A 27,417-nucleotide genomic window follows, 5' to 3' on the forward strand; every position below is an offset into this window, starting at 1 on the left:
TTTCACTTACGCTTGGTAGTCTGTAATAAAGGCATGTAGGGTCCTGCGCAGCCTCCGCCTCTTCCTTCCGGTGGGTCGGGGTGGGGAGAGGGGTGGACTCGGGGCTCGGGGGCCGGGCCGGGGCCTCTCCCCGGAGAGAGGGGGCAGGGAGCGGCTCCGGCGGGCGCTTCCGGGGGGCGGCGCGCCCGGGGCTGGGCCGGCGGGGCGGCCCCTTCCGGCGGCGGCGAGGATGGCGGCGGAGAACCACTGCGAGTTCGCGGTGCCCGTGGCCGGCGGCCTCGGCGCGGGCGGGCCCTGCCGCCGCTGCAGCTCCGCGCCCCCGCCCGGCGCGGGGCCCGGCAAGTGGGTGCGGCTGAACGTGGGGGGCACCTGCTTCCTGACCACTCGGCAGACGCTCTGCAGGGACCCCAAGTCCTTCCTCTTCCGCCTCTGCCAGGCCGATCCCGACCTGGACTCGGACAAGGTGAGCGCGGGCCCCGCTGCGGGCCCACTCGCATGTCCTCGCACCGGGCTCGCTCCCCTGTCCCCGCGGTGTGTCCTGTCGGGCGGCCGCCGGTGCGGAGGGAGCGCTGGGCCCGGCGCTGCCGTGAGGGGCGGTGGGAGCGGCTCTGCCGCCGCCAGGGCAGTTTCGGAGGGGTGCTGTTTAACCAGTCCGTGAGCTTCAGGGGAACTGAGGTGTAAGGTGGGCTGATGCCGTGCGAAACCACTGGGTTCGTGAGTAACACAACTGCTCATAAATACAACAGAGAGCACGGGATCGTTCATACATTTGTGTGACTTTTTATGTTGTCTGACGGGGTTTAAGTTTTAGCATTTTAGTGGAATATCTGTGTGCACTAACATTTTGTTATTTTTGCACTGTCATCACTCGTTCAATTTCAAGAACCTGATCAAAGTACTTTTGATAATAACTTCTCACTTGGGCATGGCATTCTGTCTTTCAGCAGTTCTTTGTGAAAAACGTTACATATTCTGCATAGATTGCAAATGGTGGGTGATACTGTATATTTCAGTATTCATTCTGACTCATTTTTAGTAGGGAAAGAAGAGTTATTAAGATATTATCTATGGTGTGGTATGTAGTAACAGATAAAAAGTATTTGTATATAGTGCTGGCTCTGGAAGCAGTTTTGGAGCAGAATGAACAAAAAGGTTTTTCCAGTACACTTAGGGAAAAGAAAGGAACAGCTTATAACCCTTGAATATATAGCCAACAGATTTAAAATAAAGAGTTGCTTTTTATATATGAATTTTTAAAATTTTAATTTTTTAAATATATATGACTTTTTTTTTCAATGAGACTTGTAGTAGATTTCATTATTTTCTCAGGTATAACTTCCAGGAAGGATATTTCAACACTTAAGAAGGTAGGGAACAGGACCTAGTATTCCAGATTTAGAGAAAAATAAACAACTTCAAATGTAGTGGTGTGGGAGTGAGTTTTTTTGTTGTTGCCCTTGGTTTGGCTTGAGTGTTTCTGGAGAGCTTAAACTAACCTATAAAAGTAAATTTAAAAATGTAGATGGCTTGCTGATAGGTCAGAAATTGTCTTTATTTGGGAGAGTAAAGGTTTAAGGTTTTCTTAAATAAAAGATAAGGCACTGCCATATGCCCTGGCAGATTGGAAGGCCAGCCGTGTCCTGGGGGGCATCAGGCACAGCATCAACGGCCAGGCAAGGGACGGGATTGTCCCCTCTGCTCTGCACTGGGGCGGAGTCACCTCAAGTCCTGGGCACAGTGTGGGCACCACAATATCAGAAGAATCTAAAGCTCTTAGAGGGCATCCGAAGGAGGGACACAACGATGGTGAAGGGTCTTATGGGGAAGCCATAAAAGGAACGGCTCAGGTCACTTGGCTTGTTCAGTTGGAGAAGAGGAGACTGAGGGAGGGAAGATTCCGTAGCAGTCTACAGCTTCCTTACAAGGGGCAGCACCGATCTTTGCTCTCTGTGACCAGTGACAGGACCCGAGGGAATGGCTGGAGCTGTGTTAGGGCGGATTAGGTTGGATATCAGGAAAAGGTTCTTTTCCCAGGGAGTGGTTGGGCACTGAACTGGCTCCCCAGGACAGTGGTCGTGGCCCTAAGGCTGGCAGAGCTCAGGGAGTGTTTGGACAAAGCTGTCAAGGACAAGGTGGGATTATTGGGGTGTTGTGGGTAGGGCCAGGAGTTGGAAGGGACTCACAAGGATCATTGATCAACTCAAGATATTCTGTGATTCTGTGATTTCCTTAATGGTTGCTACTAAAAAGAACTGAAAGGCTTAAAAAAAGGGACCACGTTTGCTTTCAAACTACCTTCAGGTGCTATGTTGAGTAGGGTGGAGCAGCCTGTCTCTTAGTGTCAGATATGTTTCTACTTGCAACAGAGGAAAGATTAACCTTGGGACTCCCTCCAGCAAAACTAGTGTTTAGTGGAATAAGATGGTGACACAGGTTCTCTGAATTTAGTGTGTGTCACAGTGTCACGCACAACTTTGTATTTAAGGCTTCTTGAGAATCATTTCAGCAAACGAGTGGTAGTAGTCATACTTACTCTTAACAGTAGGATTTGTTTTCTGGAATATTTAAATCTTGCTATAGAAATGAATTCATAAAAATAGACAAGCAGAGCCTTGCTCACCTTTTCATCATTGTTTAATTTAATGCTTTTACTGCATTATTTCCAGATATTTTCCTATTTCAACACCTTCCTACTTTAGCTGTATACCAGTTTTTCTTTTTCAAACTGGTCTATCAGCCTTTTAATTTTCCCCAAAGTGAGAAGATTGTCAGGCTTTCTTAATAAGGCTTTGGCAACAGTATTCATGCTTGATTTTTAATGCCTTTCTAAAGTTAGGTGAATTTGTACTGAGGTAGAATCTGTCGAGGAAGAAAGCAAGCAAGCACTGAATATTTTAGAAAAATCAAAATCTTCCTGGCAGCACATCCTTAACTGTAATTAGTAAGAAATATCTAAATTGTAGTCATTATTCTAAGAAATAACTGAGATAAACTATATTTGTCCGTGACATTTTTAACTAGTTAGATGGGTTGTGTTACTGATGTAGTTTTGATAAGTGCTGGCAGTCTGCTGACACTCAAAGTTTTTAGGCCACATAGTTTGTGAAAAATGTGTTCTGGGCAACTAGCTCAAGATTTAAAAAGCACAGAGGGTAGTGGAGACAATTATTTTTAAATCCAGATTTAGTGCCAAATATTACTATATTTCTGTGCATATTGCTGCCTTTAGCAGAACTTGTACTTGCTCAGTATATGTAAATGATGTAATTTTTTTAAAATACTCATGGTAGAGCACACAACTTTGAGCCAAGAGCTTGGTGCTGTGGATTCTGAGTGTGTCCATTCTGGAAAAGTATTGGTCTCAGTGAAGATAATTAATTGGAAATAAATTTATGACATTTCAAATACTGTTTTAATGCAATTCCTGGGGGACTGTTGAATGGGATTGGGGAGGTGTATGTATTTGGTCCACCGTTTATGAGTCCTACTGGAATCCTGAACCGGACTCTAGTGTCCACAATTCAGCATCACAGTGGGGTAGTGGGTAGTCACAACATGGAACATGATTTGGCAGAAGGTTATAAAGAACAAAACTGTTTTGTTGGCAAGGAGTTTAAGGAGTGACTTCTCAGTCCAGAATTACATAAATGGAGACTAGAAATCTAATAGTGAAGCTTGTTCAATCTAGCAAAGGTATTGTCAGATCCAGCTGTTGAAGTGTCAAACTATAGGTGTCCATAGTAGAAAGCACAGTGTTAACAGTGACAGTAATTATTTATTGGAGTGGCTTGCACTAAAAGGTTAGGTTTCACCACTTCTTTCTAAAGGTTAAATTTCACTGTAAATAAATTGAATCCTTTTAAACTAAGATCAGGGTAAGTGTTCATTGATTCCTTTGAACCTCAGTCTCTATAATTGAAATGGAAATGTTTGCAACAGGAATACATGATCATTTAAATGTTTTGGGCAATATATTTCAAATTCTTTGAAAATACTTGTGTATTGCAGAACTAGGTGATTGAAAATTTAAGAGCAAGTTATTAGGGCTTCCTGTAAAATGTCATGGTGTGGGAGAGTGGTGATAAACAAATGCAGGTTCACTGTACCTGATCAATGCTTTCTTTTAAATGGTGTCCTTGTAAGTGCGTGTGGAAAAGATTCTAGGACTTATGGACAAGGAAGGAAAAACTTGGGAGAGATGTAATGCAAAAATAGAACTGGGTAAAGATACAAACACTTGTGTGATTAATTAGCACTTTTGCTTTGTGTTTTCTTATGAAGAAGGTGCATGAAACACCTCTGGGGTCAAAATCTGGGGTGATGTGACTACTGAATAGAGAGGAAATGAGTTTCAGCTGCTGTTCTGGTAAACATTATCACCTGTTTACATTATATATGTATGTATATATACACAAAAGAGAAAACTGAAATCTTATTAGAATATAGGTTTGTCTGACATTTGTGGTATTTGCCTGAAGTTTGGGAAATGTCTTTAAAATACCCACACTAGTTGTGTCAGTGAAGATTCAAACTTGCTCGAAGCTTGTAGTTAGCAGAGGAAATTGCTTAGCGGGGACACCAAAGTCTATTAATATTTAAGCTAGCAGCTTAAATCTAGTTATGTCTGTGCAGACTGTAACTATGTATTTAAACTGCTAGACCACATGTTAACTGCAATTCAATATTCTTGTCTTAAAATAAAAGAAAACTTTCTTTTAGAAAATGTCAAAATGCTAATTACACAAGAGAATACAATGTGCTTTCATGTACATGTGGATGAAAACAATCCTGATGATATTCTGATAGACTTATGACCTGTATTTTGAGTGTTCTAGGTAGAGCAGATAATTACACTTCTGTGTCGGATTTTATTGGATTTATGTTTACATAAATATCCTTAAAGATCTAGTGTAATCGGCTTTTCTTAGTGATTTCAACATGAAGTGCTTAGCATACATTGAAGGATATTCAGGCAGCTCACTCTAAAGGAGGAGTGATAAGGCATTTTCTATAGGAAGATGCCAAGGAAGTAAATTTTGTGCCCCTTTTGCCTGTGCATTTTTTGCATATGGTTACAATATTCTTTACTGATTGGTTTTCCTTTTAGGGTGACTCCCTGCTGCTAGTCTGTAGCAAACCTGAGCTGTGAGGTCAGTGTTCAAGACACGCATTTTCCTCTTTGGAATAATGTTAATTAATGCACGTTTTCCATATCTGTAGACGTGTTTGGATAGCCAGAATTTGCAGGGAATTTACATGCTGAAGTGAATGCTATTGACAGAATTTGTACTGCACACTGTTAACATTTAGCCAGAGTTTATAAGTATTGATATTTGCTAATTTCTATTGCATCATAAATTATAAGACTTATGTGTGCCTTCTTCTTTTTTATAATTTTTCAAGACATATTATTGCCTGAAAGGCTTCACAGAGTAAACAATGACCCTGCTGGAATTGCATTTTATTCATACGTGACCTCTCATAAGGTGGAAGTTTAAAGAGAAGGCCTGACATAGCTTCTTCCCTTTGTGGTTATTTTGAAAGCTTGTTTAGTGTATAGAAATCTACTTAGGGAAGGGTAATTTCAGATACTGTAACCCGTTTAAAAAAAAAAAAAAAGAGGAAAGAAAAAAAATGTTGAAGACTTTTTTGCAAAGAGTGACGTAGCTGCTGTTACTAGAGATTTCATTTAGAGCTTTTAGTTACTTTGCTTCCCAGACCCATCTCTATCTCTGTAGTAGTGTAGAGCTAGAAGCCAGTATTGCTTCATAAGGTGATGTGAGCAAACACTGTAGTGTAAAGAATTACAATAATCTTATTGAACAAGATTATTTCTAGAGATTTATTTTTGTTAACTGGGAGGACTTCCAGTTTTGTAGGCCCATATGTTTCTTAATTCAGTTCAACTGATGACCAAACACTGTGCTTTTCTTCTTTAAAATAGTGTTTCTTTTTATCTGTTTTAGATTATACTTTTCAAATTCACTGGTTTCTGTTCCTGTACTGAATAATACATTTCAGTTTATAATTCATACAGTTGTCAGCTAATTTAATTTGTTCGGGTTTTATCTGTAGATTGTTCATTCTTGAAGTGTTTTGGTAATGTAAATGTATTTAAATGTGACATATTAAAACTATACCATCTTATGCACTTTGTCTATCTGCATAGCCTCGCTTCTGTGAGACCTTGAGTTTAGATCAGAAGAAATTGTGATTAGACTTCATCAAGCATTGTCTGATCTGAGTGCAGGTTAGCTGACATCATGTTTTAATGTATTAAACATTTTCTTGAACAGTTAATTTTATATAAAATTAAACACCCCTTCACTTCTTCTAAAATGACAGTGTGTCTAAGTGTGTACAGCATTTAACTTGTAATTATAGAAAGGCGTTTATGGCTTTTGTAGTTCAGGCTGTAGTCTTTCTACATTCTACCAGCCCCAGCTAGACAAGTGCAGTTATTCAGAAACTAAATCCATGTACCTGAAAATATATCCACCATCTTTTTTCCAATTAAACAGTTTTTGGAACTCTAGGTCCTTTTAAGTAGAAAGAATTTTCAGGTATCTGAGTTCAGTAAGCAAACCTTTATATATAAGCATTAATGTTCAAATGCAAAGGATTGGGGCAGTAGAATTTTTTTTTTTCATGTGGAACAGCAAATATCACTACCATATGTGGTTTCCAGGGAGAGTGATTCAAATTTAGCTAGGATTGTTAGTAATGATGCTTTTTTGAGTATCTCCTGTAAACTACTAGAATATTAAGAATAAGTAAAAGAAGTATTTGGGGTGCTGCCACATCTTCAATATGTATCAGTGAGATATTTATTGTGCCAAAACCTAAAGGATTAATACTGTCAGTGATCCACTTGGTAGTAGAAAGAAGCAGTAGATCTGTTAGACATCTGTCTTTTGAATCTTCCTTAGACCAGCATGAAATATATCAGTACTGCATTGATCACAGGGGTTCACACGTAGGTTCTAAATGACATAGGAGATACCAATTTTGCCTCTTAATCTCTTTGCCAGGAATATCAGCTCTGGATTTCTTGATGTGTTTTGCATTTCACAAAATGCTGTAGTCTGTTCAGTAAACTGAGTGTTAGTTAATTTGATCTATTCCTTCACTGTCTGCACGAGGTAGGTAGAAACTGCAACTGCAGTGTACGTTTTTTTAGAGGATGCACATACAACTCTTGCTTGGTACATGGCAGTTCTCAGTATCCTGTGAGGTTTTGTACATTGGAGCTAAGACAAAACTAGATGTTTTTAGAACAAAGTGTTGAGGTTAAAAAGAAGTAGATTTGTTTGCCTTTAATTAAAAAAAAAAGAAAAAGGAAAAACTGGTATTTGAGTCTTGCTAGAATGTAGCCTTTGTTCAGGTTTCCAAAAAAAAAATTCCTCATTTTAAGTGTTATTTTTAGCCTTAACTTTTCACTTACTACTTAGATCTTTCATGCTAACAATTTTGATAATCTTTGATAAATGGTTGTAGGTGATTAATCAGGTAAGAGAAGTTGTGTATTACATGATTTGAGTGATCAGTCTCGTAAAATTACAACTACGTTGTTGAATTCCTTCCTTTTAATGTCTTTAATAAATTTGGCTTTAATGGATGTGGCTACATCTGAATATCTGCTTGCTATTCAGATGCCAAGCTGAATATTCGCTTACAATTCTCACTTGGATGTTCAAATCATTGTGGTTTTTTTGGCTTGTTTGTTTGGGGTTTTGTGTTTTGTTGTTCTTGTTTGGGGTTTTGTTTGGTTTTTGTTTGTTTGTTTGTTCTTTCTAATCTAGGATGAAACAGGTGCCTATTTAATAGACAGAGACCCAACATACTTCGGGCCAGTGCTGAACTATCTGAGACATGGGAAACTGGTTATTAACAAGGACCTAGCTGAGGAAGGTAAGACATTCCTAAATATCCTTTACTTGTTTACTTGTCCCTTGCTTATTATTTTCACTGCTTTTGAGTCATCAAAACTAATTTAGAACTAGATGGTAAATCTTAATCACTGTAGCATTTCAATCTGTTTCAAGCAAAGCTGATAGGCATCATGCAGTTATAGTATGTGCTGTTAGTTGAGCGTTTTGAGTATGATTCCTATTTTCACAACCCCTATAAGTATTCAAACTGGAGGGAAGATGGCTTTTATTGTATAGTCTTGTATCTTTCATTTATGACTGTGTGAAATATTTGGGTTTAGTCCTCTTCAAGCAAAAGAATGCTGCCTGGGAAACAAGCTTTAGAAGATGTAAATAAAAGTAAGAGTGAAGTTCTGGGATGTTCACAACTGTGGAATATGCTCTTGAAGACTAAATTCTGCTCTCAGCTTCTTCCTCCCTGTCCCCAGTTTGTAACAATTTTGCCCTAATGGAGGACTGTTTTAAAACATATAGTACTAAAACTGTATTGATAAGGTATTGAAGAAATTTTTCAAAGAGAAATACAATTTAACAATATTAGCAAGAAATAGTATGAAATATAATTTCCATGTGCACTGTTAAGCACATACTGCGTGTGAAGAACAGGTAAGACTTGAACATATGAGTTGAAGCAGTAACTTTAAGCTTTTGTTTCAGGACCTAAGATCTCAAATGACAGGAAGAAAAATTTCCTGCATGCTAGCAGCTGCAGAGCTTTTCAGTAGGATTATTTGAATTTCTCTTTTGCATTCCAACCAGAGGCAGGGCCTGAGCTATGGTGGTCTATCAGTCTGCTATGGAATGGTATCTGTGCTCCTTTTTTTGTTTCCTGCCTCATTCTGTATGTGAAATGGCATCCGTTTTCTTTAAGGGTTTTTCAGGACAATTTTTTAGAATGAGCTAAACATTGAACTATCTGTGCCTGAAGGAGGAAAGAATCATTAAGTTGGTAAATTATCTTATGGGTAAAATAAATAATTTTCTATAGCTGTAGAGAGGATAATCTTAGGAACTGATTGGTGATTTTGTTCTGGAAGCTTTGGTTACACTGTCTTTCCAAAAAATGTTTTCATACTAGGTGTACTGGAAGAGGCTGAATTCTACAATATCACATCACTAATAAAACTGGTAAAGGACAAAATAAGGGAAAGAGACAGCAAAATCTCACAGGTGAGACTGTTTTCTAGTTTGCTTTTGATTATTTGTTCTATGACAAGCACTGGGTGGGTTCCATTTGTTTTTTATGTAACTGCTCATTTCCCCAGTAAGATACTGAATGGCTGCCTCCATCTCTGGATGAGCTGTAACCCTTAGTATACAAAGATTAATATTCTTAATTTCTGACTCCTGCCAGTCTACTTGCAAAGTTCACAAATCTTGTTCAAAACAAGAAAACCATCTAAATAATTGTTCCAAAATGTCTGATAATAGTAGAATTTGTCATAATATCATTTCTGCAAGTAGTTATTTTAGAGAACAGCTTTTTTAGAATATGTCTTTCTCATTTGCATTTAAGTACTCTGAATATGATGAGGTTGCCTAATTATGGTACAACTGCTGTTTATACAGTATGTTTATGCAGCATGCATACAGATGCTATTTAGCTCCTGTCATACGTTTCTGTAGCAAAGTTAGTTTATTTGTAGTGCTCTGTGGTTGAGAAGGCTGCTGCTTCTCATAGCAGCTCATGAATATTTCTCCATGGAAGTGAATACAATAGAGAAAGTTTGTTCTTTAACTCTGCTACTCTGACCTTCTTTTGTAACTGAGTCTTCATAGAGATATTCCAAACTCATGTTGCCAAATTTCTGTTGAAGTCAGGATGTGGGATCACAGGGTTGCTCTGATAGCATTTACTAAAGGTCTCAGCTAAAATGGTCCTAGTCATTCATTGCTCTGCATGGGTTCAAGGTGGTGTTGCTTATCATTTCTAGAAAGTAAAGGCTGCTTCAGACAACTCACAAACATGGTGAATTCCATGACCTATTGAGCATCTTATATTTCTTCTTGAAGGTGCCAGTCAAACACGTATACAGAGTGCTGCAGTGCCAGGAAGAGGAACTCACTCAAATGGTTTCCACAATGTCCGATGGCTGGAAATTTGAGCAGGTAAAAAACCCATATGGGTTTTTATAGTTACAAAGTCTTTTAAAAGATCAGTTTTGTGGAAAAGGAGTATAAAATAAATTAAATTCTGTGCATCTTTTGTCACTCAGTCATTTTCAGAATTTGCATATACATACACAGTTAAGTTAAAATCTGATACTTGCATTCATATTTGTCATAGAACAAAAATGTAGCTTTCCAGGAGGTAAATTGTGCTGACTTTCTTTAAAAACATCTGCATCATGTCTGAAATGTAATTCTTCAGTGTCTACACATGAGCAGTTGAAGGGTGAATCAACCAAAATTATCCAATAGAAGTTTATGTGAATGGTAAGTTAGATATAAAGAGCTCTGGGTAAAAAAAGGTGAGCTTGGAAGATAAATGTTTGTCAGGCCCAAAGAGTGATTGTTCAGATAAAAAACTGATAGACATAGGAGGGTGGACTTCACCAGTGTGGATGTGGAGCTGGATAGCTGTGAGCTATGTGAATGTTCTTTGCACTGTATAAAAATAGCTTTATGTGTACATTCAAGAATGCATTGTAAAATTGCAAGGAGATCTTTCTGTTATTTTTGCTAATCTCTGTAAATAAGAAACTAACTGTACAACTCTGTCATCCTTCACATTCCTAACCTGGAAGAATATTTAACTGCACTGGAACAATGAATCTGTTAACTCTGAGACACGAGTGCTCAGCCACTAGCACCTTTTTCAGTGTCTGATGCCTACTGTAGGAGAGATTGGAATAAGCACAAGTCCGTTATCCTGTGCAGTCTCACTCTAATAATACAACAAAGCAACATTTTTAAAATGTTCAGGACACAAAGGTAAAAGAGAACATTTTGTTTATATTTGATGAAATGTGTAAGGTGCTGGTGTCATGGAGACATCCTGACCAAGCAAACTCAGCCGACACAGAGACAGCTTTTTATTCTTCACTTCTCTGGCTCAAGTATTACCAGGTCTGTTTGCCATGCTAGGAGGTGGTCGTTGTTGAAGTTCCTGTAAAAAGCTCTCACTTAATGCACATGACTTTTTGACCAGTGCATTGACAAAGGTTTTTCAACGTTCTTCTTTGTCATGAGAAACTAGCTTTCATTACAAACAGAGATTCTTACTTTTTAAAAGATTAGATGATACCATGGCTTTTACCTATCCTGAACCCTTACGGCCTTTGGGAGTAATACTGGTTTGACAGTGCAGCTTCTGAAAGAACTGTTATAATCTCTTTTAGAACTGGAAAATTCCAGGGGTTTTCTTGAACATTACGCCCTTGTTTCATTCAGCTTTCTTCCCGCTTCCTCCCTCTCCCATGTTGCACTCTTTTAGACACATAGTTTGAAGTAGATAAAGACAATGTCTGTATGATCTTATAATACTCAGCATCTTATTACCTCACACTAGACCATTCCCTTCTTTGGTTGTGTTGGAGACCTGCTTTTAGCAGACAGCATTCACTTGCAACAGGATTAGTATATTCTGTATAATGTGAATAGTTTTATTGTGAAGGTCTGAGAACACTGTAGCATTTCTGTAATTTTTTATCTTTTCTAAGCCCATGTTGTTCAGCAGCATGCTTCCTTCAGAAGTTTTTGGGGTGGTATCCACCACACTTCGTACCTAAAAAACACTGAAATCATCAGCTTTTTCAGAGGAGTGATATTCCTATGGATTGGGAGTCCTTGTGCTCTGAGCCCCATGCAATATGTCTAAGTGGTTGGTTTTGATCAAAACCATTTCTTTCCCCTTAACATTTCAAAATTTTATTGTAAAATATGATTGGATGTGGTAATTGAATAGAAGTGGAAGGTGCTGAACTTTTGGTGCACTTATGCAGATGTTTTAATGCCCTTTTCCAAAGAGTGTGAGGAAAAGCTTTGCTAGAACAGTACAGTTATGTATTACCCCCAGTTCAAAATCTATTACCAAAAATTATGGTGCCCTACTTTTCTGATTTCAGTGGGTTATTTTGTAGAGGACTTTTTAGCTTCAATTGTTACTGCTTCAGGCCATCAGAAAAAGGCAATATTTTGGCAATACAACATCAGAAACTTTGGACTATACAAAATCGGTACATACAAAGGTTTTAAACAGCAGTGGTGTTGGTCATGTCAGTTTTAATGATCAATATGACCTGAGTCTGTCACCATAATGCAGTCTTAAACATGTTCACAGTATGAGGAGAACGATATTTAGCTGCTGCCTTCAAAATTATTCCCATAACAATATCAGGATGCATATAAATTTACTGTTCATGGGCCTCCTTATCTATGTCAATCTCCAGTTTACTCAGAATAGGCAGTTGTTGTGTAGCTCTTCACAATTTAAAGCTCTGATCTTTCTCAAGGGCACTGACAGGTATGCTTTAATTTAAATGGGCTAGGAATTGCTATGTATTATTAAGGTAAAATATTTTTTATAGTAACAAGTTGAGAAATTTAGCTGAGGTTATGCTGAATTTTGAATTATTAGATGGTTGGCAAATGTGACCAGAGTTCTCGGTAGTGGTTTTTACGGGAACAAGACAGACACTTTTTTTTCCACTCCAGTTATTTTCTTGGATCACCCCTTCTGAAAGCAACTTAGAGCACCCAACTTTTTTTCCTCTAGTTGACTTCATATGTTTCCTTAGCTATATTTTGTTTATCAGTATTTGGAATAAGATGAAGCTCTTTTGTACCCAGGTTTGATATATTGCTTTACATAACACCTTCCAGTCTTATATCCATGTTACCTTCTCCACTTGGCAAGTATGACAGGGAAATAATGCTCACTTTCATAATGCACTGAACTTTGTTTATGTTTTTCAGAGTAGTTGGCTACATCACAGTAATATGGGGAGTTTTCTGTCTTACTATCGGTAACTCTTAACTTCCCTTGAAATTACAAAGGGCTTTGCAGCTGCCACAATAATTATTTTATGTGGAAATGAAGTCGTAGCTTGATAGCAACCTGTTCTAGTGGCAAGTAAATATAACCTAAACATTTCAGCTCATCTGTTAATTGTACGATTTGGATAATGGTATGTGCTTCAGCTTTACAAAGGTTTCTTTTTGTGTTTTGCTTTGATTGGTTATTTCAGCTTGTCAGTATAGGTTCCCAGTACAGCTGTGGCCGGGCTCAGCAGTCAGAGTATCTGCTGATAGTGTCACGGGAAGTGAAAGGGGAAGAGAGATGCTTCCAGAAATGCTGCAGTGAGGTGTGTCACACCATTCTTTTTGCCCTCACACTGATATGCTTGGCCTCCTTGCGTTTCTGCTGCTTTCAAATCATTCCACTTTATTCCTGGATGTACAGCACGTAGTAATTTGTGTGTATTTGTGACTGGTTTTTATTTATATTCACAGTATTTCATTATACATTATGAATGTTCATATTGTAAAAATAATAAAAAAAAACCAAACAAAAATCCCCTCGTTATTTAGTTAAACATTTTTCTTAAGAAGGGTCCTTACCTTCTCAATAGGTGACTTCTTTTCCTTAAATCTACTTCTGAAGTTAACAGCCTTTGATCCATACTTGTTAACTAAGAGGGGTACAGTTCAAACCTTACAAACCCTGTAAATACAGTTTTGAGTTCAGTGGGTTCGGAAGGGGACATTTCTGTGTTATGGTCAAACTGGGATGATGATTATTTCATCCACCAAATAGCCAGTTAAGTTCTGAGTTTGAACCCTTTCTTTCTGGTAACTCAGAACTTAGCTGTTTTTTAGATGGATGAAATATGTTCAAACTGGAATAACAAATAACAGGAATTTTTCATATGGAGGAGTGAGAGGAGAACAAAACAACCAGTTTTAAATTTTGTCTCAAGTGAAAAAAACATCCCGGGTGGCTTTTTGGCTTTATTGGTTTGTTGTTTTGGGTTTTTTCCATCTTGGGACGTTTTCTTGAAACCCAAATGGAGAATCCTAACTTCAGTCATTGTTTTTTTAGGCTCTTCCTTCCTTCTCCCCTTGTTCTCTTTTCACTGCTTTTTTAATTGCTTTGTTGCTTCCAAATATTCATGAGTTTGGGAAGGATTTTTTGCTAAGCAGTAACACTGGAGGATTTTTTGCTTACCAGTAACCATTGCTAACTGGTTAGCAAAAAATCCAGTCCTTTACATATCTGTGCTCCATTTTGAAGTGTCATATGTGAATTAATTTGGGAACCTCGTGCTCTGTAGTATTTTTCATCAATAAAATGCTTGGAGTACTTGTTCTTTTCCTTGCTATATATATGGTTATTCAGTCTGAGAGATGAGTATAACATCATGAAGATAACATGATTGTGAAGCGGTTTGATAAAAGCAGAGCTTTGTCTATGACTTTACATGAACACTTAGCCATGCAATTCTAGATTTTAAAACTGGACTGTTACCTCGCTGTATTCCAGAATCTGCTTTTGATGTACCAAGCACTGTCTGTTTCTTTGAGTTGTATAGGTAACATTTGGAATGTGGAATTAATACTGTGGGTTTGCAGACTTTCTAAAATAGAATAAGAATTGCAGCTTGTTAGGCACGTGTAGGGTACAGGCAGCATGATGTTATTCATATGTTCATGTCCTAGATAGCTCAAAGGAAAATTCAGCATCATAAAATGGAATATGGGGAAGGCAGTGAAGAAATGAATTCAGGTATAAAATGAAAATAATAATTAAAAAAAATTGAAGCTTTGAAGTCTGATAGTTACTTTAAGAGTCCTGTAATAAATGTGCTTTCAGGCCTGGTGTCAGTCAGCAGTGCTGAGTTTAAGAGCTGATGTGTCTGTATCTTTATAAACTTTTGCAAATCCTTTGAGAAGGAAGTAGAACAAATGCAGTATAACTCTAAAAGGCATAGAGGCCATTCTTAGAGTCATACAACTTGATTCTGTAAAAAAATAATGAGGGGAGGATTTTCTTTTATTCTGTCAACTCTTAGTATAATTAAAAAAAAACATAATCTGAAATATTTTGACTATGCATTGTAACATCTGTTTTGCAGACCTCAGATTACTCTGATTTGTTGTGGGTTCTTTTTTTGGGGGGGTGAGGCTTGGTGGTGTGGGGATGGTGGACGTGGGGGGGGCAGTCTTCCAGTTTATCAGCATCTTTCTCGAGGTGTTGCCACCAACACTGGGAACAATGGGGTGACTTTTGGAATAGGAGTGGTAAAACATTGCTTTATTTCTGATCTTAATTCCTAACACAACGGTTCAGTTCTAATCTGCAGTCATTTTCCATTGTTACTTTTTCTGCCTTCAACCTTATTGCTGATGCATTTCAAAAAGCTCCAATGAAATTTCTAGCATGCTGTTGATACTACGCAAATTATAGATTCTTAGCTGCACACATACAAAACTGCTTATGGGAGTATCATGAGTTGGAGTTTTGGGGAACTTGGGTTTAATGTTGCAAAAGTGACTTTATCTTGAAATGCACCAGCTGATCAATAATGACAAAAAATCATCAGATGTTTTGCAGTCAGCTAAATCCACAATCCTGTCCAACTGGCTAATAAGTATTCAGTCTACCATGTCTTCTGAAAAGACTTACATGCAAAAGGTTAACTTATCTGGTTGTATTATGAAGCATTAGCAAGTAATTATCAACTGAGAACCTGTCAGCCTGGATGAACCAGGATTGATGATTTGGCTGATGTTTGGATTTTGTACGGTATCTACTTTCAGAGAGATCATTTATTTCTTTAGAGGGTCAATAAATAAAGAAGTATTTTTCCTTCTGCTAGTTACCACAGCTTATCTGATAGTGAGCTGTTGCCATTTTGCAAGAAGAAGAGTTGACTCTATACTAATCACATTGTATGCTTGAATTTTATTCAAATTTCTCTTCAGAGAAAGTGAATTTTTTGTGGCTTTATTTAAACATGTATTCAACTTTCGGAACATTTTCTAGCCTTTAAGTGGATTAAAAATACTGTTTAATGTTCTACCTTTTACCTCAATAATTGAAGCAGTTACGGTATTTGTATTAAATGGTTTGTAATTGCAATATAATATATAGGATAAACTGTATACCACTTTGTTGGGTTTAGAACCAACTTAACTGCTATTTTTTCTGAAACTTTGTGTAATATATTTTTTGTTGATAGAGAAGACAATCAAAAAGTCATCTCAATATATGAAGTAACTTTGTGTTGATTTTCCTGCTCTTCAGTAGATTTTCTTAGTCCATTTTGTTCCACTAAGAAAATAGTTACTTTGTAGGTTTTGTGATTCTGTATTACACAAATATGGTATGGTGCAGACTGCAGAGTATCCATCGTGGAAGATTAGCTGACTTAATATCTCAAGGTAAATAAATGGTGCCTTTATATTGAGGATGCATTGGTGCTTCTAAAAAACCTGGGGTTTTGTAACTTCATAACACAGTTTTGGTGGAAAAAAATGTCTTTAACACATTAATTTTTGATCAGCCTGTGTTCATTACTGACTGCATATGTATTTTGCAGAACTAGAGCAATGTTAGGAGAGGAGGAGGGAGAGAAAGGTTTCTGGTGATCACACTCAGACAGTGTAGTTAAAGTACATAATTTGAGAATGATGAATTTTGATGGCCAGTTCTGTTCATGGAAGGCTGAGCCTTGTATGCTGTAATACCATCAGGGTCCAAAAACGTTGACATTGCCTAGGCCTGGAATCAGCTTGGTTCTTTGTGCAGACACAGTGGCTGCTGTTCTCTGTAGCCATCAGCTCTGTCCTCCTGTGGAGCTGCTTGTTTGGCTGTCTTACCATAGTGCAGGAACATCTGAACATCTCTCTCCTCAGAAGTACAAAGAAGCTTTATTTTCTCCTGACAGTGCTATATGGAAGCTGCTTTTAACCTTCATCTGACTTCCACTTTTGTTGAGGGAATATTCCCTCAAATACAGACTCTGGATGAAGATTTCATACTGACTGCACCTTCCATGCTTTAACAAGGCTTTTACTCTCTGTGGTGTTCTGCTAGACTGATGGCAGTACAGTGTTTGTCTTTACACAGATAACCACAGTGTTTCAAGTGCTGTTGCCCTAAAAACCAAGTCAGGCCTTTTCTACGGGGCCATTTCCAGAGCACTTTAATGATACAGTAGAGATTGTGGAATATTGGCCTTATTGTACATGTGTGATGATTTGATAGGTGGATTCAATATACTTTTGGTAATGACATTTAGATACAGTATCTCTGCAACTGGTTGATTTTTAGGATTGGATCTGAGTCAGTGGTAATAGCACCATACATTATCTTGTCATGCTTTTGAAATAAAACTTTAATATAAGTGAACCAGCTGCATCTGAATTGATTCTGTCTTGGAAAGGCAGGCTATGTAAAGCTTCTAGCATTAGGTAAGTGCATTGTGTGTAAAGTAAGACAATTTCTGCCATTTGATAAACATCTGCTTAAGAGATAGTACTGATATTGAGTATATCCTTCTTTCTCAGTAAATTGTCATTTATCATTCAATATAGAGACTTGTAGAAACTTGTAAATTCGTCACATTTCATTATACATGGCTTTCGCTTGTAGCGCTTCCTTAATTAACTTCCTTGTAGCAGTACATATGAATTTCAGATGTTAATTGGTGTCCCACCATGCTGTGTCTTGCTGTTTTCCAATCAAATGCAAATTTTGTTTTTGTCCATTCAAAATATGTTTTAATAGAATACCATTATTCTACATTATTCTGTAGAAATAGATTATTCTGTAAGTGGTGGTGGGGATCTCTTCAGCTTCCTGCATGCAGGCGTTTACATGTTAAATCATCCATGTTAAGATACCATATACAAACTTTTAAAAATTAACTTTGAAGGATAGGAAGGTTCCCAGTAAATAACAGAAACAGAACAGGCTGCTTCTCCACTGGCCTGCCTCTGTAGCCTTTTCTTTCACAGTATAATCATAACTGTAAATCATTAGTTCTGTAATTGTTTAAAAAGAAAAGCTGTGTTTATCTTATCATCAGTGTCAGTGTATTTGTCAACATCAAAACATATTTGCATTGAAGTGGAGAATCGTGCTTCAGGCACAACCAACAGTGAAGAGTGAGGATTATTTTTACTAAAGGTGAGACTTTATGGGATTTTATTTTATGTGGAAATGTAATTGACTTTTTTTTTTCATCTTTCAGCTGGTCAGTATTGGTTCTTCCTATAACTATGGCAATGAAGATCAGGCTGAATTTCTGTGTGTTGTCTCAAAGGAATTGCATAACACTCCATATGGCACAACCAGTGAACCCAGTGAAAAAGCAAAGGTAAGCTGCTAGACATTGGACTAAAAAAGTGATGTTGAATTGGGTGAGCTTCACAAAGTCATGCTAGATCTACCTCTGTTCTGGACCATTATTTAATTGCCTTTTTCCTCCTTGCTCGTGACAAATTCTCTGTCCATTGTATGAGAGACTGTAAATTGTACAGGTAGCATGCATTAGTTATGCATGCATGGATTATTTAAATACAATACTCTGTACTTTTTCAATACCTGTTTTTTACAGTTGAGAATCTAGGTTTTGTTTCTTATATGTTTGAATGCTTTCTTATTCTGCCACTGGTTCAGTTGAAAACTTTTTCTTACTTGACTTCAACTGGAGAAATCTTACTGTCAAGAATGGAGCTTGTAAGATGCTATCTCTGTAACAGTCATGTTCAATATGTTATAAGATGAAGGTACTTGTTAGCTTAATGTTTTCAGGGTTCTACTTAATTATCTTTACTTTCTGTAACAAACTTTACAAAAAGATTGTAATGGGCACAGTATCTTAGCATTTTACTCGGTTGTCTTTCAGAGTTTGTACAAGGGAAAATACAAAATCGCAGCTGACTAGTAATAAGGCGGAGCAGTTCTGTAATGTAGGTGTATTCTCTGTCATGCATAGTGAACAACTTTTATTAATGTATTGCTGCATTGTATGAGGAGATGACTACAGGCAAACTGGACACTTCTGTATCAAAAGCTTTTGATTTCATATATGTAGATGGAAAACAATTGGTGAAACATCAAAGGTTGCTTTTTCAAAGAATCACCTTTGAAAAAATTAATTTTGAAATAGTGGATCCCAGTCTTGGCAGTGAGGCCTCAAATAGATAAAACCTCATTGCTTTCTGTGCTGTGTAACGTGCTTATGTAGCTACACATGTGGAGTCATTTTATAATATGCATTATAAAGATACTCCAAGCTTTATGTTGGATTTCTAGTGAAATAAATAATGTATGTTCTTTTATCACTGTTGAGATAAAACTTCCAAAGAATTATAAAGGTTTAATGTAGTCAAGGGTAAACAGTGAAACTGGTACTCTTTTCAAAACCCTAGTCGAGGTCTGCTTTTGCCAGAATGCTTCAGGAAAACTTTGACAAGTTAGAGCTGTGTGATAGTAATTTAGGACTGAGATACCTACCTGAAATAAACCATGGAATTCTAAAGCCTAATAAACATCTTCATAAGGAATGGTAGTACATCTTCAGGGAATTTCAGAAGTTGCCAGAGTTACATTGCATCGTTACATGTAAAAGAAAAAATGTATCAAATGAAAGCGTAAAAGGCTAAATAGAAAAGCTAGTTCAGACTGCAATTCAACTGTGTAAATTGAGTAGCTCTGAGAAAAGCTGTCTTAGACCTCTCCATTGCTGTTCTGCTTGGTCATTGTTTCAGAGATGGGAGCAGAGCATAATTTGACCAGGGTGATGAGTAAGAATTACTGTTAATTTTGGTTGGCGATAAAAATATTCACTCCTTTTGTCCTGGAAGAATTGAGCTGTTGCTAGCAATTAATAGGCAATACTTGCAGAATAATTTTTATATATTGTGTTTCTAATAGATCAAATTTTTTTTACATAGGTATATGCTGTGACTGGGAAAAAGAATATTTCTTGCTTGAGAGGTTTCTGACAACTGTGTTCAGGAATCTTGACTGAACCTCCAGAACTGTTACGCCCATAGTTCCCTCTTAGCATTATCCTCTAGTCTGCAAAATGTTCAGTAGTGTCTGAGTTGGTCTTCATGAAGTTCATGGGACTGAAATTCTGGTATCCACTGATATATACAGAATAATATGTTTAGATGACTTTTAGATGCCATGATAAAGTCTTCCTAATACTTTTACGGCAGGTTGGGTTAGAGAAAAAAACCCTGCCAGTATGTAATTTTTGTTGACAAGCACTTCAGTTTTAGTTAATAGTCCTAGACTTTCAGAATTGGAAAAAGCATTTTCTGATAGCCATCTAATCAAGCTTCACCTTCATGCCTTCCTAGAGACTGTTTTCTTGTGTTTTCTTAATCAGCACAGTAAGTTAGTAGATGATTCTGTGTAACCTTGTAATTTACCTAAGCAAAGAAAATTGGTCTTGAATGGTTCCAGTGGCTTTTACTGGTAGCTGTGGCACTATCCCACAGGCATTCTTCTCTTTCATATCACTTTATTGACCTAGCACTCTTGGGACAAAGGACCAAAACTTGTTCATAATGTCTGCATCCAAAGTTAGATACTAGTATTATCCTTTTGCATCCCTGGTGAAGAGTACGCAGAGTTAAGGTACCACCTTTACAGTTTTATTTAACTTATCTCTATACTTACAGTCCTTGTTGTTATGTTGTATGGCACTATTGGCTTCTATCTGCTAGTTTTAGGACATTTGGAAAAGGAAATTTTCATGAAATCTGTTATGTTCGTTCTTGAAATTGCCAGCTGTCATATTTTTTTACTAAGAGTGGGGGTCCCAGGTAAAAGTAAATAAATGTCATTACCAGATGCTTCAGCTGTAAGTGGACTGTGCTTTTTTGCAGCTCTGACTCACTTGCAATCTCTTCTTTTCCCTTCCTTTTTGTATGCTTGCTGCATGCTGCATGACACTCAGAGTGAGGATGAAGAAACGGATTACGATATGAATGACTCAGATTAAGTGTAAATGTCATGGTGAGCACTAGCTGCCCTAGGATTTTAACCAGATGCTTTTCTGCCCCATCCAGTTCCCACCCCCACTAGTGCTGTCTTTTGGCTAGTCCTGGTGGTGTGTGTGTGTTTGTGATTATAGTTGTAGCATGGTTAGCAAAGATAGACTTCCTGTTCTGGATTATTGCTGCTTTGACAGAGTAATAAGTGTTGCTTTTACAAACTGTATTGTGATTCGTTCCTTTAAAGCCTTGCTGAGAAGGAAAGTTCTTCATATAGATTGTAGGGTCAGAATTGCTTTTCATTTTATTTCACATACACCACCTTTTCTGCCTAATGGGTTTTTATGTGTAGAGGCATCTGATACAAACTTACAGTATACATTTTCAGTAAATGTTTGATTTAGCAATAATTTAGCAAACTTGACTGAAGTACAGCGTAGTCCAAAGGTGATCTTATCTGATAATTTTGAAATTAATAATTTTTTGAATTGAGATATAGCAAATACAAGTAAATAGTACGATTGTGATGCAACAGGAAACAACTCTCTGGGGAGGGATTCTTTCCACTGTTGTTTGACATCTGATACAAGATCGAGGTACTTTACAAGTCACAAGTAGAAGAGCACAAAAAAAACTTGCATCTGAAAGAACCTTTTCCTAACGTGTCTGCGAGCACTGCTCATATTTATTCTGCTCTCCAGTTTCTAGAAGATAACATACCATTGAATGTTCAGTGGTACAGTGTGGGTAGTCACATGAGCCTGTATAAATCAAAGATATTTATCATTGCATGAGATGAAACTTCAGCTTCTCACCTATACACCTGAATTTTTTAGCTGTAAAGCAGCCTTATATTTATCTCTGAAGTTTGGATAATGCCCACAAGTATATGGTGTGATTCCTGAGGTTTTCCTGTGCAGGGCCAGGATCATCACTTGATGATCCTTGTGCGTCCCTTCCAACTCAGGATATGCTATGAATCTGTGATTCTGTGAAGTTGCTTCACATGGCTGAAGAAAAACCTACATTGTTTTCTTAAGTGATGCTAACAGAAACTACTGCTACAGTAGAACAAGACCTTTTGCCAAGTCTTCAGGAATGGCTGAAGGGAATTAATCAAATCTGAAGCTTTCTTGAAAAAAGTAAACTGGCACTATGCTGGAATCACATGTAATATTCTTAAGCTGGCTGAGAGGCAAACATTCCTTAAAACACTGTTCTAGCCACAGCACCTTTATTTTGAGTGGGAGGAAATAGTTCTCATGTTCTGCTTCCCTAAGAAGCAATTGCACTCAGGCCTCTAGAATATGAGAGTTCATTCAGCATTGTTTAGAATGTATAAGTCAACTTTGGATCTGGTGCACCTGTAGGGAAAACAGAACAGAAATGTGAAAACTAGGGTTGGGACAGTCCGAAGTATGAGTACAGACTGAGTGACAGATGGGTTGACTGAAGAGGACTTGGGAATACTGATGGGTGAAAACTTGGATATGAGGCAGCAATACTTGCAGACTAGAAAATCCATTATCAAGGATTGCAACAAAAGCAGCATGGCCCACAGGTTCAGGGAAGTGATTCTCCCCCTCTACTCCACTCTCATGAGATCCTGCCTGGAGTGCTGCATCCAGCTCTGGGATTCCTACAACAAGAAAGACATGGACCTGTGAGACTGGGTCCACAGGAGGGACATGAAAATGGTCTGCGAGCTGGAATACCTCTCCTGTAAAGACAGGCTGAGAGAGTTGGGATTTTTTTTCGCCTGGAGAAGAGGAGGCCCAGGGGAAATGTTATTGCAGCCTTCCAGTACTCAGAAGAGCCTTATGAGAAAAATGGAGAAAGACTTTTTTACTGGGGCTCATAGTGAGAGGACAAGGGGCAATGCTTTTGAACATTGGGTTCAAATTTTTGAACCAGTTGTTTTTGATTGGGTATAATGATGAACATATTCTTTAGTATGAGGATGGCGAGGCCCTGGCACAGGTTGCCCAGAGAAGCTGTGGCTGCCACATCCTTGGAAGTGTCCAAGGCCAGGTTGGACAGAGCTTGGAGCAACCTGGTCTAGTGGAAGGTGTCCCTGCCCATGGCAGGGGATGGAACTTGATGATCTTTAAGGTCCCTTCCAACCCAACCCACTCTGTGCTTCTTTGATTTCCCCTTTAGTAGAGACAGAGGTTACCGAAGAAGTAGCAAGAAAAGTGTGTTAAAATATTGCCTAATATGATAGAATGTTCTGCTTTACATTGAGTTTACTGCTCAGTAAAGTGTGCAAAGTTCAGTGTCCAGATCTGGCTTAGCTTTATCTTATTGCATGTGCTCCTACAAAAAATAGTTCCAAGTCTATTAATCTTGTAAGTACTTTTTATTTTCTAGGAAAGAATGCACTCTTCTGCTTCCAATATTAAATTTGAAAGATTAGCAACATTAATAGATCGAATATTATTTTCCAGCTGCACAGGTATTTGTGTCAGCCATGGTTTTGTCTCTGTTGGATATGGTTTCACTTACTGACCACATTTGCTGGGTCAGACCGTTAGCCACTATTCTACTCCAGCACTTGTTCTCAGCTGTGACCAACAGCAAATACTTGAGGAAAGAGTCTTAAGTATGAAGCATTTATGGTGTTTACTCCTGAGACATTTCCCCACCTTCCAGTAAACCTCAGTTTAGGAATTTTGGCTTCAAGCCTTCATCCAGAAGATTGTATGGAAGCTACGATGACACTGTAACACCTTGAGTCAGTATCAGTGGCATTATCTTCTGTAAGTTTGTCTAGTCCCTTTTGAATTTATTATACAAGCAGTTGCTGAGTAATCTACAGAGGCTGGCTTTTCCTCACAGAATTCACTTGTATCTTTCCTATAGTTTCATATGAATTGCTTTTTCCTTAGTACTCATAGTAAATTATCCTCATGAAATAAGCAATGTTTGCATCTAAAAGATACCCAAAAACATGTTGTGTCCCAGGGAAAACATCTTTCTGTCTCAAGAAGCAAAAGAAAATGAAGTATCATGAGAATTTACTTGCAGATTAACATTCTTAAGTACCTGTGCTGAGTACGTTTGAAGCTTTGCTTAATGATGTATTTGGCTACTGTCATGATTGGTTCTATAGCCTGCTGTCACAGTTCTAGAGTACTTCTCAGCCCGAGGGTTAACCTCATTATTGGTGGTTGCCATTCAGTTTAGAGCAACAGCATGAAAATATTGTTGCTTGGACAACCAGTCCTAAGACTTGATCCTTTCCTCACTGGAGGAACCAAACAAAACTGAAACAGAAAAGGAGAAAAAATACTCAGACTGGAAGTAGAATAGGTGGTCTTCATGTTGTTGGTTTAAATCTTGCTGGGTTGTTCTCTTGGCCTTTGAAAACTTCCTGCATCATCTCACCCAGCGTGCCATTTTTGCACATTGTGATTTGCTATTTCATGTTTTCAGTACTAATTTGTGGAACATAATTTGCATCTGAAACTTCAGAAAGTTAAGGATATTTTACTGGAACAGGAAAAATGCAAATTAAATTAAACTTCTAATAAAGTACCCAACTTCATTTATCACACAGGACCTAAGGATCTTCAGAACTAGGATGAGGTGCAATGGCTTACTTTTTACTTTTGCCAACTCTTAAGCCTTGGTTATATTAATACTCAGTTCCTAGCAGTCTTTTAGATCTGTTTTAATGGTGTCTGATAGTAGACATTGTACATATCAATCTGTCTTTTTTCAGCTTTAATGTACAAACTCCAGGAATGTCCTTGAACCAGGTCCTTGACACTTTACGGGTTATCTGAAATAGTCATTATGTTGCTCTTTGACCTCCATGCTTTAGGAATGACATAGAGCTAATTTTCATTTATAGATTTTTTATTGGTCTATTTCAGATTTTGCAAGAACGAGGTTCCAGGATGTGAAGACAGTATTGAATGGTGACAATTTTTTCACTTTTATTCGAAGATGCAGTGAATTGTCACACTGAAGAGGCTTGGCTGCAAAAGGAAAAATCTGATTTAGACAATTTTTTGTTGATCTGGGTTCAACCATTTTTGTCTATAAACTGGATGTCAACTGGCTGGAAGCATTGCAAGATTACATAATGGGAATAGATGGTGTGGGAGTGTGTGTTAAGTTTTGGTTGTAGTGCATGGTCGTACTCTCTTGTGGGCTGATTGACACTGGTCATTTGAAAAGAAATGACCATGCACTCATATTTTCCTTGAAGACATGTAGCACTTAATGTCTGGTGCTGGATGACCCAATGTTGATCAGTCTGGAGATATTTTCCTACTAATTGTTGTAAACCTTAAAAGGACAATGCAATTGGTGCTACACACACTCACACACACACACACACACAAGCATTACAGCCCACAAATGCAAGTATTTGGGCCTACATTGTTTCAGAATCAGTGGCAGCCCCAGTTGACTGTGTTATACTGCACATTCCTTTTGGCTCTGTGACATACTCTATTATGTAATAACAGCCTAGGAGATCAACTGAAACTAGCACGTGAAAAAAATTACACAACAGAAAAAAGGTTTCTCTGGAGGAAGGGTGTATATATTGACTGGATTTATAGCATATTTTATCACCCAAAGGGAAGACTAAACTCAGAGAAAATGGCCTTCATCTGAGTTATTCTTGATGTTCCTTCTGTTAAAAGTCTCCTGCAAAAGTTATGCTCCAGTCTTAGCCAGATGCTTGAAAGGGGAATCAAAATTCACTTAAAATGACCAACTGAACATTCTGTTTCTTTTGAGATATTTATACTCATATGTGTGTTTGTGCTTTTATAAAATGCCTATAAGCATTGAACTATGTGGTAGAGATTTTTCTAGAGCTGGAGGTTTTACAGAAGTATGGCAGGGTAGTCCTAGGTCCTTGTCACTATGACTGGGATTAAAATCAACCTTAGTGTGAACACAAGCTCATCCAATTGAAAAACATGATTACTTTGGACATTCAGGATACCTGTAATCAACCTTTCTCTTTCTATACAGTTTCAACTATGCAGTTAAAGAAGAGTGTTTAAAAAAATCTGGTGCAGCTTCATTAGTTTGTCCTTGATGAAGGCTAATACACTAGACTGGAGCTTTTTAATACACTATGTTTTCAGCAAAATCTTTAGCGCATCTTTAAAACACTTAATGAAATGGACAGTATAAAACTCGGCTTCATTAACTTATGGAAGCAGTGGAAGGGAGTTTCAAAAAGCTACAAGATTGTTTTGAATTCTAAAGACATTACAGTTTTCATTCTCAGTAATTTCAGAATTTATGCATAAACTGTACGTTATCCTTTACTCAAAAGCCTGATTTTCAAACATCCAGGGTCTACTCTTTTTTTTTTATTACTTTTTTTTTAAAGGACTTACACATTGATAAAAGTTTGGCAGAGAACAATTTGTAAAAAACATTTCTACTGAGCAGGTTAAGCAATGGGCTAACTGTTTTGTCTATGCCTAATGCTTGAAAGGGTTTGTACTGCGTTTTGCGACTTGGATGTGGTCTGCACAGGAAGCTGCTGGCCCCTCCACAACACATACAATTTTTGTCTTTTTTTAAGAAGTTAAAACGGACTTTAATTTACTAAAAATGTAATTGTGTAGGGGGAAATGTTTATACTTTTATACTTTTTTAGGCACCCATATTTTATCAGCTTAAATTGAACACACAAATTTCCCCTAAATAGTAACAGATTATCTTGTGTATCTGAAAATAAGCATAACAGTTGTCTGTGTTAACTGCATATTAAAACATTTCCTCTGCTGCAGTATTCACTGTGTTTTTAAGCAGTATGACTCCACCAAATTCTCTGAGCTCCCCAGCTCATGGAATTGCAGCCAACCATGTTACTTGTTTTCCTGATGTGCTCTACAGAGTAATTCAGCATTGGTTTTTAATGCCTAAAATGCCTGTTTTACAATGATCCTTCTGAATCAGCATTTCTGTTTTATCTTTTATTTAACCCAAAAAAGACAGACTATTGTTTATTAAAGTGAAATTTTCCTAAATGACATCAACAAAGCATGAGTAACAAACTGAGCAAACTGAACAAATTTAGAATGTGTAAAAGAGTGGGGTTTTTTAAGTATGGGTTTTTTTCCCACTGGAGTATTTTCAGTTTTAAAACATGCTTTTTTTATGAGATTACCTGCAGTCTAGTTTACATTGTATTCGTGTCATAGCAGATTTTGGGGAAATGAGTGTTTAATCATTTTGCACTTTGTTTCCAATACCTCACAAAGATTTTAAGAAGGAAAGAGGAAAAAAAGAGAAGTTTAGTAGGCAGGTACCTTGTAAATGATTTTAAATATGCCTTTGTTTGAGACCACTTGAACTAACTACTTTTCCGTTCTTGCTACTGTCATTATTGTTTTAATTTTTGTGAACATGTGAGGCTTTCAGATAGTTGGAAATGCTATTGTCAGCCTTTTTCAAGGCATTAAGAATTGATCCCTAAATAAGTTTGGTTTCTTTTTATTTGACTTTTGCAGTTTCAATAAAGTTAGCTACAGTAACAAAGTAATTG

At 37.7% G+C, this 27,417-nt stretch overlaps 1 protein-coding gene and 1 long non-coding RNA gene across 3 annotated transcripts; both read left to right on the plus strand.

Moving 5' to 3' along the window:
• The first annotated feature begins 207 nt into the window (after positions 1-207).
• KCTD5 (potassium channel tetramerization domain containing 5) lies at positions 208-27,410 on the plus strand. 2 transcript variants are annotated; one of them, XM_027684115.1, is made up of 7 exons: positions 208-463; positions 7,803-7,911; positions 9,010-9,101; positions 9,945-10,040; positions 13,121-13,237; positions 18,131-18,256; positions 24,770-27,410. In XM_027684115.1, the coding sequence occupies exons 1-7, from the start codon at positions 230-232 to the stop codon at positions 24,797-24,799; spliced, it is 804 nt and encodes a 267-aa protein (XP_027539916.1). In that variant the 5' UTR covers positions 208-229; the 3' UTR covers positions 24,800-27,410. The 2 variants fall into 2 exon arrangements, with proteins under 2 accessions (XP_027539916.1, XP_027539917.1); XM_027684116.1 differs by lacking the exon at positions 13,121-13,237 and having other exon boundaries at positions 24,770-24,995.
• On the plus strand, positions 470-7,384 carry LOC113967992. Its single transcript, XR_003534330.1, has 2 exons — positions 470-682; positions 7,032-7,384. It is a non-coding gene; the product is annotated as an uncharacterized LOC113967992 (long non-coding RNA).
• Positions 27,411-27,417: the final 7 nt, after the last annotated feature.

This window comes from Neopelma chrysocephalum, unplaced genomic scaffold (assembly GCF_003984885.1).
Source record: "Neopelma chrysocephalum unplaced genomic scaffold, ASM398488v2 Primary Assembly neopelma1_65b, whole genome shotgun sequence".
Classification (NCBI taxonomy): Eukaryota; Metazoa; Chordata; class Aves; order Passeriformes; family Pipridae; genus Neopelma; species Neopelma chrysocephalum.

Bases quoted from the DNA above. Each gene is read 5' to 3' on its own strand.
- KCTD5 (XM_027684115.1), top strand. From the start codon at position 230: ATGGCGGCGGAGAACCACTGCGAGTTCGCGGTGCCCGTGGCCGGCGGC. The intron at 464-7,802 runs GTGAGCGCGGGC...TTTCTAATCTAG, and splicing joins CCGACCTGGACTCGGACAAG to GATGAAACAGGTGCCTATTT. The intron at 18,257-24,769 runs GTAAGCTGCTAG...GGTCTATTTCAG, and splicing joins AACCCAGTGAAAAAGCAAAG to ATTTTGCAAGAACGAGGTTC.